At 40.4% G+C, this 13,271-nt stretch overlaps 1 protein-coding gene across 2 annotated transcripts; it reads left to right on the forward strand.

Annotated features, from left to right (window-relative positions):
* The first annotated feature begins 644 nt into the window (after positions 1-644).
* Positions 645-10,991, forward strand: RIOK2 (RIO kinase 2). Of its 2 annotated transcripts, none has more exons than XM_015615412.2 (10): positions 645-842; positions 1,387-1,525; positions 2,220-2,336; positions 3,152-3,327; positions 4,799-4,887; positions 6,018-6,209; positions 6,571-6,663; positions 7,555-8,091; positions 8,962-9,058; positions 10,674-10,991. In XM_015615412.2, the coding sequence occupies exons 1-10, from the start codon at positions 777-779 to the stop codon at positions 10,833-10,835; spliced, it is 1,668 nt and encodes a 555-aa protein (XP_015470898.1). In that variant the 5' UTR covers positions 645-776; the 3' UTR covers positions 10,836-10,991. The 2 variants fall into 2 exon arrangements, with proteins under 2 accessions (XP_015470898.1, XP_015470899.1); XM_015615413.2 differs by having other exon boundaries at positions 8,965-9,058.
* Positions 10,992-13,271: the final 2,280 nt, after the last annotated feature.

A 13,271-nucleotide genomic window follows, 5' to 3' on the forward strand; every position in this document is an offset into this window, starting at 1 on the left:
TTGTTTGGTCTTTTTTTTCTTTGTTCAAGATAGATGAACAGACAGATGGCTGGCTGAGGGAAATGAAAATTATCTTGTCTTCTTATTTTCTTACATACAATAGACAGTGGGGAAAAAGAAGGAAAAAAAAAAATGGGAGAGAAATATGCCAGGCGAGGATGTAGCGTGTTAACATGATGGAACAAGTGTTGACATTTTGGCATTCAGAACTTGCTTTTACAGGGGTCTAAGTGGTAGAACGTGAACGTTCTTCACTTTCTCCAATATCCGCCATGAAGTATAAATGAAGACGAAAGAGTTTTTATCTACTTAGCTTGCCAAAACGTCTGGATTTGCGTTTAAATGGGTTGGCAACACCGGGTTATCCTTCGGAGAAGAGAGCTCTTTCCCAGCCGGACTGCCCCGGCGCTCCTTGCCGTTCCTCACTGTCCCACAGCATCACGTGACAGGCGGGAAGGCCTCCTCAGGGGACGGGTCCTGGCAGCTGCATGGACGTCGTAAATAACTCCCCCGCGGCAGAGAGAGAGGAAAGAGGGTCCCTCCGAGGTCGGAGCAGAGTTTCTCTGCGTTTCGGTTCCGGTTCCCGGCTCGGTGACGGGCGGAGCGCAGCGGGACCCGGCGGAGCGCGGCAGCGCACACAGCTGCCAGGACCTACTAAGGAAACGCTGCGCATGTGCGGGCCGAGCTCCTTCTCTTCATCCTCCTCGTTGCTCTCCTCGTCCTTTTCCTGATCTTTTTCCTCCTTTTCCTGTTCTTGCTCCTCTGCCAGCGCGGCCATGGGGAAGCTGAACGTGGTGATGCTGCGGTACCTGTCCCGGGAGCACTTCAGGGTGCTGACAGCGGTGAGCGCGCACGGGCAGCGGGGCCGGGCCGGGCGCTATCGCAGCCGGCGGCGGGAGGGACCCGTCTGTGGTGCCGCTGCCTCCCCTGGGGCTCCGCGCTGGCCGCTTCTGGGGAGGGCCCGGTTCGGGCCGGCATTTCCTTCGGCTGCCGGGCTGGGGGGAATCGGGAGGGGCAGTGAGTTCTCGGGGGTTCTCTGGAGATGCCAAGAGATGCACCTGGGGGTGCCCGGGTGGTCGCAGACCCATCACGGTGAGGCAGCATCCCCAGCGTCTCTGCTGTCTCTGCTCCCCTTGACTGGGACGGAAGTCTAACTAGCCGCTTACGTCGTGACTGGCACTGAAGAACTTCTCAGGGTGGGTTGTACATAAGCTGCCAAGGACCAGTGATGCAAATGGAAAGGTCTTTTAAAATGTAGAAGTCAAGTCTTAAAATCTGTAGTCTTTAAAAATTGCCTGTTTGCAAAGGGATTTTACAATGGAGCAGGATCTGATATTTCATTGTTGAACACAAGGCTGACAAATCTGTTTTTCATTACTCTTTTAGGTGGAAATGGGCATGAAGAACCATGAAATAGTTCCTTCCAGCTTAATTGCTTCCATTGCCAGCCTTAAACATGGTGGCTGTAATAAAATTCTGAGAGAGCTGGCAAAGCACAAACTTGTGGCTTACGAACGAACTAAAAGTGAGTTTGAATTTTGTGTTGGACACCGTTTCTTATCCTGTCCCCAATGCCTCACAGTGGTAGCTGCCCAACAGGTCAGGATGTAGGAGTGCCCAGTGTTTGCTTTGCCTTCTCTTGGACTCAGCCTGGAAATGTGGGTTTGTACAGCACCAAATGCTGTGTCTGCTTCTACCTTAAGAACTGAAAGGCAGAAAAAAGATGAACAGTTAACTTTCTTTTTCACTCAGAATAAGGTAAAAAGAATCATCACTTGAAGCAATGTTCAAGTACGTGTAGAAATCAACCCAAATGAGTGATATCCTCACAGTTCTGGAACAGACTGCGCAATCCTTGGACATTTCGCTGCCTCAGGAACAGCTTCTAAAGCAGTGTTTATTAACTGCCATATGAAAAGTTGTGCAGGCCTTTTCCCATTCTCTTCAGCCTTTTTCTTGGTATCTGGCCCTGCAAACACAGTGGGGATATCTATGGGAAATACCTCTCCCTTTTGTCCCAGTTCTTTAGAGGATTGAGGGTTGCTCCAAACCAATTTAAACATCTTCACCATTCAGTCACATTGGGCTGATAAGAGCCAAGGGATGAAATATTAGGGGTGTTATGTACTTCATGGAGCAAGAAGCAACACTAAATTGAGATTTATTTTAAATGGGATGTATGCATAAAAAGGAGTGAAATGTATTTTATTTTTACCCAGCTGTCCAGGGTTATCGGTTAACTAATGCAGGATATGATTACCTGGCTCTGAAAACTCTGTCTTCCCGACAAGTCATCAGTTCTGTGGGAAACCAGATGGGTGTTGGCAAAGAATCAGGTAAACTAAAATAACCTTTTAAATAATTTTTTAAAGCAAATACATCTGTAATATTGCAAATATTTTGCTAGAACCTAGGGGAGTTTTCTTCTGGATAGGCAGATCAGTTAATCTGTCAGACATCAAGATGTATTTGAACATAGCACGTTCAAGTGCTCTGTGAGGCTCCTGGCTACAATTGAGTATTTTTTCACAATGGTGTAATTGCATTTTGCCCATCTGTCTGTTTCTTAGTTCATTATTTAAAAAGCTGCTTTGCAGGCAGGTGCTGCTTGTGTTGTGCTTTGTGAAGAGTTTCAAACCATTTAACAAAAAGATAATTTTATTTTTTTCATCCCACTTAGAAATAAGGTAGTAAAGTAAAATAGGCTCAAAACTATTGGAACACTATCTTGGTTCCTCTTATGTTCATGTAGTTTGACACAGAATGTGACTTCTGTAATGGGAGAAGGGGATTATTTGGGGCAAATGCTAGAAATTAAGTTTAGGGCATTTGTTAACTTTTTAAATTAAGAGTCTGGTCCCTTGAGTTCATCAGGAAGGAGAAGCTCTTCCAGGATGTGGTTAAGACCACAGAACACTGAAAGATACTTCAGATCCCATCAGCATTTATTTTATAGGAGTACCATGAACTCTTTAACAGTAATTTCTTTATGTTCAAAACCTCTGATACAAACTATATAATCACCTGACTTTGCTAAAACTTGCTGGTCAGAAAGGGTGAGGAGCGAGGTAACAAGCTTCCACTGCACTTTTTCAGCTGGCTTGTTAGATACCATTCATATCTTATATCAGTGCTGTTATGTATTTTCTAGATATTTATATTGTTGCCAATGAAGAGGAGCAGCAGTTTGCGCTGAAATTACACAGGCTGGGGAGGACCTCCTTCCGAAACCTGAAAAACAAACGTGACTACCACAAGCACAGGCACAAAATGTCCTGGCTGTACTTGTCCCGGATAGCAGCAATGAAGGAGTTTGCCTATATGAAGGTGGGTGGCCCTCACACAGTGCCAGCAATGGTGGGACAGGCTGGAAGATGCCTCTTGGGCTGCCTTTTGATCTGGTTGTGTTACCAGTGCTGATAGGATTTATGCTTAATTTTTTTCTCTCCCCAAATGGTCTTAAAGTATGCATAGGATAGATTCAGGCGTCATGAGAGAATTTCAAATTAATGATATTATTTATGAATATATAATCTATATATCATCAGCTCTGCAGTTTTTCCTTCAAATTTATTGCATAAACTAGGAAGCAGCTGTCATGGGAAACAGCTGTCATTTCTTAAAATTAGCCTATTTTTTATTTTATCAAGCTTGCACTTGTTGCTGTGCTGTTGAGGGAAGTCTTTCAGAGCAAAATTGGTGGTTTAATCCAAAATACACACTTAGTTCTGCACTGTGAGAAAAGATCTCATTCCCAGGCATATACTGCTACTCTGGGGTTCTGTGGGGTTTTTTTCCCTGCTTTAAAAAACACAGATACCATATAGCCATGAGAGATGATATCTGAAAACTAATTAATAATAAACACCTAGTTTTCCTTTTTCCTTTTGTGCTATTCAAGAGTAATATATACATGAAATACAATTTTATTCTTCTTGTAAAATAGAACCATGATGGATTGTGTCAGTGGCCTCCACAGAGAGGGAAAGAGCAAGCACCATCATTTAGAACCTCTGTATTGGTCCAGGTGTTCCAACTGGTAAAGCTTTATGTGGTCAGAACTTGTAGGAATGTAATTGTAGGGGGGGGTCAGTTTCCCTGAGCAGAGGGTTGGGGGAGGTTTAATTGAGTGCTGAAAAGCAGTAATTCTTAAGTAACAAAAACGGTATTTATGTTGCTTTAACTTAGGACTCTTAGAGAAATTCACTGGTAACAACAGAATGTGTAAATAAAGAATGCATGCAGAAAAATGTTGTGTGGATCCAGCGAATTTGTGCTAGAGAAGGCAAATAGGGGAGCTTCAAAATATTATGACCTACTTTTGTTTAATCTTAAGTGTGGTATAGCACTAATTATTACTATTTAAGAATTAACTTGTGTGTACAGCAACTGAGCTTAGATTGACTAATCAGGCAGGAGTGTATTGGTGACATCTTAGCGTGGAATTCTTTTCTAATGCCAAACACCCAATTTCCAGTTATCTGCTACTGATTCCACAGGTTAATGTACCAGAAAAGGTTCTGTCATTTCTTCAGTCTGTTGTGGTTTTCTTCCAGATGCATGATAATTAAACTGTAGACAGTGCACTTGGTATCTAAACTTCAGAATTTTATTGTGTTTGCAGTGAAAGTTCCCATGGCTGTGAGGCTGTTTTCCTTCTTTAGCATGTGATTTGGGCAATATATCACAGTGCTATCACAGTGATATGTACTGCTTATCTTAGGTGTTGGTTTGTCAATATATGTAATGTTTCCTTAACTATTTAATTTCAATTTTTCAATTTGTTGTCTCATTCCAGGCTTTGCATGACAGAGAATTTCCTGTTCCAAAGCCCATAGACTACAACAGGCATGCAGTTGTTATGGAACTTGTTGATGGATATCCTCTGTAAGTATTGAAGCTTGAATTCTCTGTTAGAGACTCTGACAACTTCAGGAAAAGTAACAGGGTTAGGGTTTCCTCTTGTTTTCTACATGGAAATTGCATGTTCTCTATGCTACTTTGTGTACAGAGTATTAATATCCCTCATGTTCTGAGTTCCAGTTTGTGATCCTTGCTCTGTTAATTCAGGTGAGTCTGTAACTCACTTCTGCACTGTTTACACAGACTACCATGTAAAATCTGTTTTTGCACCTTTGAGAAAGATTATTTTTCTTGAGTTTTCAACTTCTAGAAACATCAAATATTATTGAGATTTGTAGGTGAAGGGTTGGTTTGGTTTTGAATGCAAAAGGCCTTTCTCTTTCATACAATAACCCAGGTCTAATCCAGAGACTCAAAGTGTCAAGTTACAGAACAAACCAGTCCACTCTCTTGTATAGAATTCAAGATGTTAAGTTTAATCAAAAGGGAATTAATTACAAAGTAAAACAGTTGAAGAATAATGTGGAAAAGACTTCATTGGGTACTGTGTTCCCACCCTCATTTGTTAAATAATTCCACATCCATTGTGTAAACAGAACACTTCAAGTTCCTTGTGGTGATCTGCAGTGGATTGCCATTTACTTTTTCTTCTTTTCCTAACATAATCTAGAAAATCTGATTTTGTAAAAGAAAGTGTCATGGGCCGTTTGAATTTCAGTGTAAAAAGATTTAGTTCCTATGACACGAAATGATTACCTAAAACAGGAGAAACAGAAAAGTTTGCTTGTCTATTATTTGCATAATCCATTATGACAGCAGTGCTCAATGGGAGACAATCAGTGTGAGTTTAGATGAGGTTTAGCCTGGGTATAATGAGGTATTTTCTCCTCTTGAGGACAAAGAGGCAGTGGCACAGGGACGATTTCACTGACCCTCTCCATTCCCAAAAGTTTTCTGTCCCTAATAGACAGAGACCTGAGCAGTCTGGTCTGGTCTCAGAATTGACTCAGCTTTTAGAAGGACGCTGGACCAGAGACCTGAGGACCCTTTTAATTTGAATTACTCTGGCATTCTGTCAGATGTTTTTTGTATACTTTATCTGTATTTTTAAATTAAGTCTTTCAAGGTTCAGAATATTTTACTGAACTTTTCAGGTGCCAGGTGCGTCAGATGGAAGATCCTGCTGCGGTCTACAGTGAATTAATGGACCTGATTGTAAAACTTGCCAATCATGGTCTGATCCATGGGGATTTCAATGAATTTAATCTCATCTTGGATAACAACGACCATGCCACTTTGATTGATTTCCCTCAGATGATGTCAACATCACATGCAAATGCTGAATGGTAGGTTTAGATCCCAAGGTGTTTTCCATGTGAATCTGACAAATGCTGATGACTTGTTTCCATAAGTCTTTTCCTGGATCTTTCTCTAGCATTGTTGTGATGCACCACAAGTAATGTTCCAAATGAAGAATGACTAGCAATGTCTCTGCAGAATAAATATGTGATTAATTGCTTTTAAGAGATAATAATACTATTTGGTTAAGAAACTCAGAAATGAGCTGTATCCAGTTTCTCTTCCTAGCCTTTTGGCTTGAGATCACTAATAGAAATAATTTTCAAATAAAACCATGTAGGGTAAATGCTTCTCATGGCAATAGACTTCACTGGTTTTTTTGTTTGTACAATTCTGTATTTTTTACAGGTATTTTAACAGAGATGTTAACTGTATTAAGGAGTTCTTCAAGAAACGCTTCAACTATGAGAGTGAGCTCTTCCCAACCTTCAAAGACATCAGGTAGAAATGACCAGATGAATTTGAGTTCTGCTTACGGCACTAGTGTTGGTTTTGTGAGAAAAGTAGATTCCTGTGAGAGATTCCTGTGGGAGAATGAAAATAAAATAGGCCCAGATATGCAATTTAAAGTTGCATTTTTCTCATTTCTGTTGCATTTTCTGCAAAGTTACTGTAAGAGGTTTTCAGGTGTGCTTTAAAATCCTCATCTGCCTTCTTTGTCTTGCAACCAAGGAAGAGCTTGATCCAACTGGTGAATGTCCAGGAAATTTTAACACTGATTCAAATCAACCTGATTAATTTATTTGAGGATTAATTTGGGTTTCCATTTTAAATCTATTTTTAAAATGCTTGTAAATAGGGTAAGTGGCTCCTCAGGTATTGCTGCATTTAAACTTTTCTTCCTAAAGTCTTTTGCTACCTCTAAAAAGTAAACTAATTTTTCACTCATTTTAAGACTGAAACTGTGCAATGAAAATGGTTTTATTTCATCCTGAGCACTTTTCCTAAGGAGTTCCACACTTTATCTGGCCTTTGTATGTCAGATCCTTTATTATTCTATTTGCTTGAGCATAATTTGAACTTAAATCCAAATGTTATTCCTGCTAAAGTAAAACAATTTCCTGTAAAGAAAAAACCCATAAATGGAGGTTATGGAGAATGAATCATCTTCTGGAGGAGTTTTCTTCTCTTGGATTACATTCTAATTTAGTATTTCACCTAAATCTCAGCACCATCATGTATTTTGTATGTTTCAACAGAGTATATCTTTTTTGTTAACAGTGTGGGTAATTTTAGTCTAGCTTGGTTAGCATTTTAAGCTCAAAATGTAGGATATTTGTAACTTGGCTTATTAAATTTAGCATATTAAAAGAAAGCATTCCTTTTTCACAGGAGAGAGTGTTCTCTTGATAAAGAGATAGCTGCCAGTGGCTATGCAAAGGAGATGCAGGAAGATGGTGAACTGCTTTACCACACAGATTCTTACGAGGATGACAATACAGAGATGTTAGAACTTGCAGAGGATGCTGAGAAGGACCTCAGCTTCTTCAGTGAAAATGAAGAAAACAGTGAAAACTTCACATGTGAAGTGGGTGATTTCTCTGAAAGCAGAGCCTTTGACAACACTGTGAGCAGCAGTGAGGAAGAGGCTGATGCAGCTGAAAGCAGTGAGAATACACAAAGACTGAATATGGCAGAGTTGAGTTCAGCCTTGGAAAAAGATGAAGGGCCAGCTGTGCCTTGGAAGTCCAGTGAAGATGCAGAGAGTTCTGCAAATAATTCTTTTAAGGGCAAAAGATCAACTGCAAATGCTGCTGAACTGGAAGGTCAGGCAGGTCAGGGAGAGTGCTGTGAGGGCAAGGAGAATGAGGATGAGTGCCCTGAGCTGTTCAACTCATCAGCTTTAAATGAGGAATTCCATCATTACAGGTAAAGATTCACATTTACTATCTAGGAGCGTAGCCCTTCCCTTGCCCCCAGAAATGTAAATGTGTCAAGTAGGTCAAGAGGAACTGCTCGACTTGTTTAAACTGAAAACTAAAAATTCAATTTATTTTGAAAATATAGCAGTAAATACCCTTCCTATTGGTTGTCCAGCTCTGTTGTAGTATCTAATGAGAAAGCTGGTCTTGGACTTGAAAGGCCAACCTATTTTTCTGTGGTGAATTTTTTTCCCTTTTTCTTCATTTCAGCTAATACTGATAATGAAGTAGTTAAAATACTATTTCTAAAAAACTTTAATGAGTAAGTTTATAATTCAGATACTTTATGTCAAAGCCAAATGTTCTGCTGCTCTCTCCACTGAAGTTATCAAGAACAAGCTCCTTGGAGTGTTTTATGCAAATATAATTTACATAATTTTTACGTTGTTCTGGCTTTTAATTCCTTTCCTGACATACTTAGAAATATTCCTGCTTGCCTTCAGACTAACCCATTGTATGTGAAACTGTTTCTTGAGTTTGCCAGCCCACCATGTATGTGGATACAGAGATAATACTCCTCCTCATTTGCTTCTGCTTTTCAGTTAAATGTCAAAATGTTGTGCAGAATTTGAAGTGTTTTAGTGCCCTGAGGTTTCTCTTCTTGTGCTCTATATGAGCACAAGTCTCATGGCTGTTGTGCAACAAATTCTTGCTTTCACAAAGTTTGTCTTGAACAACCAGTGTTAATGTTTAAAACTTGCACGTTCTGTTGTGAGTTTTCAAGTTGTAGCCCAGAAAGTGAAGACTCAGAGTACTTATAAAGGCAAAGGTGTGTTTTTCTTGCTAGTGGAATAATACATCGATTTATGTGTTTCAGTAGTGAAGAGTGTGTAGTTCCCATTGCTGGGCGCAGAACAAGGACCAAGAGCATCACATCAGTCAGAAGTGTTGGGAGCTGTTCAACCATTCCTCCGGTAAACACTGTTTGTTACACTGTATCTAATTTACACTCAGACCACATTAAATTGCAGGTAGCGGTTAGCACCTGTTTCAGAAATTGTTCTCTGACATCTTTAAAAACAGTTACCTCTTCAGTTTGCATCTCCATTCCCACAGAAAAACAGGACTGATACTGCTGTAATTGTTTACAGAACGGATTTCCAGCACTCTCCTTATTTTTCTTTTTAGTCCCTCACTGAAGCTCCATGTCAACACTAAAAACTCTCATTTACCTAATAACTAATATATAATGTGTTAATGCGCTAACAGCATCAGTTCATTCATTTCTGTTGCTAGCCACAATTAATATTTTTTATTTTGAACATGTATACTTGAGTCTAGGTTTAAGTTTTCCTTTCTTACCTCTCTCCTTAGAGATTTCTTCACAGTCTTTTCCAAAAGATTTCTGTGAACTCACCTTCGACAGCGATCTCTTTGGCAATTTGAATTTGACCTTCTGAATTACATAAATCAGGACATTTTCAGCAGAATTTAATGTGTTTTTCTTCAACCCCAGAGCAAGGCAGTAGGTGATATGTCTACTTGGCATCAGGAATTTTGGAACACATGTTGGTTGTGATGAGGGAAAGACTGGTGAGTCTTTCCACCAAGTGCTGAAGTTCAGGAATAGAATTTGGTGAATTTACATTAGATTATATGTCATAATGGTATCTTCCTTGCAGAATTTATTGTAGGAGATTTCCAGCAAGACATGATTCCACTGTGATTAAATAGATGAAAATAATTTGGTTTCTCTTTTTTTCCTTAAGAAAAAATATGCAGGTGTGCACTTTACATCATTGTGGCAGCTTGAGGTGGGACCATGCCACAGTTTACAAAATAATGGCTTTGTTTTTGTTGTGGACAGATATTGTCATCACAATGGAGACCAGAGCTCAGAATGAGCCACAGGTGCAAATAACAGATGGAATTTCATAGAACTACTCCAGTTTGATGGAACAGGAAAACTTGCAGAGGAATTGTAAATCACTAATTCCCCATCTCTGTTAGCCACACTTGTGTTACATAGTTGTTGTTTTCCATTAGAATCAGTCATATTTTTGTAATCTAAATTTCAGAATAACCAGGGTGCTAAAAAAAACCCAGCATAAACCAAATAATTACTGCCAGACATTAAATGTTTTGCAATATTAACAGCTTTTACATTTTTGTGTAAGGCCTGTGTTCTGCACTGACAGGTGTGGGTCCTTTAGCATCTCAGTAGGGAACACACTTGAAGTTTAATTTTAAAATGAAAAAATATTTAAAATGCTCTTTATTATAATGAAGACTATCAGGAGACAAAAGCACATAATCCCATACCCCTTTAGGTGCTGTGAGTCCTGAGGGTGTAGCACACACACAGCACTCCATGCAGACCTTGGCCAGAGCAGAGAATCTCCTTTTTCACTCAGCTGAACTGTTTTATGATTTTCTTACAAGGAAACAACTGTTCATTTCTGCAGTCAAGGTGAACATCATGAATCATGAATGTTCATGTTGGTCCTGAAAAAATTCTGTTGTCATGTCATGTCCTACTACTAAATGATTTAAAGAAGTTTTGGTGACAAATTGTGTGTTTGTTTGTAGGAGCTGGTGAAACAGAAGATAAAGCGTCAACTGACCAAGCAGCAAAAGTCTGCTCTGAAGCAACGTCTGCAAAAAGGGGAGGCAAATATTTACACTAAACAACGTCGAGAAAATATGCACAACATTAAGTCAAGCTTGGATGCAGTCAGTTTCTGGGGATAATTTATTAAAGCTCCTGTTGAACATGAGAAATGTGTACAGCTGAAAGGATCATGCTCATTTGCAATAATCCTTTTATGTAAAGAAGCAATCTCTGCTATGCAAACCAGATGTTTTTCTGGGAATTAATAAACCTCATTTTCATTCCTGTGACTTTGACTGGGAGGTTGTGTTTTGTGTTTCTTGTCAAAACTGTTGACTGTAATTTACATTATATCAGTAGTATTGATTAAGATTATGACAGGAATTTCCAGCAGTGTTTTGTCATAACTTAATTTTGGTGTGTTTGTTGTGTAGAGGCACAAAAAGTCTTTTTCTTTTCCTCGGTTGTAGATGCACAATTATTTCCATAAATATAAAATGGAAGTAGCTTTTGCTAAATCAGTCAAATGCTACATTACTTTTTTCTAGCTTTACTTCAAAAACTTAGGGATTTAGTCAGATCAAGTTAATAAAACTTGGTTTCATTGGCTGAAATAATCATTTAGTACAGGATATGACTTATCTGCTGGAGCTTAGAAACATAAATAAGAGAAATCATTAAAATATTCATTGGCACAAGCACATTTTTGAAGTGCTGTTCTACAAAACAATACTCAAGCACGAAAATCCCTACTGCCATTCAACTATATTCTGAAGGTAAAAGTATCTTACAGTAGATATAAAAAGTTAATCATAAAATAATGGTAAAATACAACTGACATAAATCTGTAAAAGCAGTATTGAGCAGTAATTTAGAAATCTTTCAGTATTTTGCTTGCGAGTGTTCATCCCTCATACGTTACTGTCATTTGCACAAAGTGCACGCGATTCCATTAATATTTCTGTTTGAATCATCAGTAGTGGCAGATCTGACCAACAGGAGTTTAGTCTCATTTGTGTATCCATTCTGATTAGTTCTGGAGTTGTTTGGTTGATGGTTTGTTGTTTTTTCATTTTTTTTTAATATTCAGTGGCTTCACATGATGTGGACAGTACTTAGTAGGTAGGAATCTCCAAAACATTAGAAACTCCTAGAATACAACACCTACAGACACACTGTTTGTTCATTCTTACACCAAGAGTCCTTCACAAACACCTGAGCATTTATCTTCTTAGTCACCATAAGCAGAGAATGCTGCTGTTTTACAAGAAGTAACAGGAAGTGATGTAACCTGGCAGTTTGGGGTGTTAAATGTGAAAAATCCAACTTTTTATTTTCACTGGCACTGGATATTCTCACCTGTTCTCTTCACGCTACCCACGACCAGGGTGCAGCAGCGGCTGTCTGCACGAGGGGCACTGACACAGCCGCATTGCCATCAAAGCTCACGGCCCGCGGTGCCGGGCAGAGTAAGGTCGGGCCGCCGCTGGCATCGCCGTGTCCCTTGCGGTGGCTGGGGGGATTGGGGAGGGCAGGAGGAGGAGTTTCCGCGGCTGAAGCCTTTCCCCACGGAGGAGCCGAGCCGTGCACCTTCCTGGCTGCTCTCCCGCCGCCGGGATGGCCGCAGGGTAAGGGAGCTGTGGTGGCTCTGGGCTGCCCGCTAAGGCCACAGCAGCCGCTGGTGCTCCATGCGCCGGGAGGAGCGGGCGGCACCTTCACCACCAGGAGCGCGGTGCTGGGAGCGCCACCAGCCAGCTCCGCAGGCCAGGAGAGCAGGATGCGCTCCGTGGGTAGGGACGAGCTGCACTCACAGCCTGAAACTCCTTCCCTGCCTCCTTTTCAGTGTCCCAGGCATCTCACCACTCAGAGCCCCATCCCCACGGCTGCCCGCCCCTTTCTGCACTGCGAGTCCTTGTGCGTGCCCTCGGTACATCTTCCTCAGCTCCTTTGGCTAAGGAGAGATGTTTGACAATGAAAAACAACGTTCACGGTTCTGGTAAATTCTGAAATGTTCAATAAAAAAAAAACAATAAGAGACAAAGACAATAAAGCAAAGGGTTAAAATGGCCGGGTGCTCGGCACTCTGCCAAGAGCACACCTGGTGCTTTGGAAACACCCTTTATATACCCCATTTCTGTTGCATCAATTTGATGCATATTCATAGACTTTATGCATATTCAAACTTTTCTATTAACTTGTTTACATTTCCAGGAACTTTTTAGCATGGCCACTCCTTGGGCCCACCTTTTTAGAGCATGCATGTTTCTTGGCTTGTGGTTTTAATCCTCTTTTTATCACCTTTTAATTTGGGCATTGGCTCCTTCTTTCCGCAGACAGTAAGTGTTGATAGCAGCCAGGTCCCATCATCTGTTCATCGAATGTTATCCTAACTAAGCAGACCATTCAAACATACATATATTGACTATTACAGCAAAGCCATTTTAACATTATACATACAACGTTCATTTTAATACTTGCTGTGCTGGCTTTAGTGCTAGCTAAAATCACCAGAGTATTAACTCATTTCTTGCTGTGAGATATGGATTAAGAGAAGTGTAAAACAGGATTAAAACTTA

Source organism: Parus major, chromosome Z (genome assembly GCF_001522545.3).
Source record: "Parus major isolate Abel chromosome Z, Parus_major1.1, whole genome shotgun sequence".
NCBI lineage: Eukaryota > Metazoa > Chordata > Aves > Passeriformes > Paridae > Parus > Parus major.

Excerpts from the sequence above, each read along its gene's own strand:
- RIOK2 (XM_015615412.2), top strand. The coding sequence starts at position 777 with ATGGGGAAGCTGAACGTGGTGATGCTGCGGTACCTGTCCCGGGAGCAC. Across the intron at positions 2,337-3,151 it reads GGGTGTTGGCAAAGAATCAG|ATATTTATATTGTTGCCAAT; the intron begins GTAAACTAAAAT and ends TGTATTTTCTAG. Across the intron at positions 6,664-7,554 it reads CCAACCTTCAAAGACATCAG|GAGAGAGTGTTCTCTTGATA; the intron begins GTAGAAATGACC and ends CCTTTTTCACAG.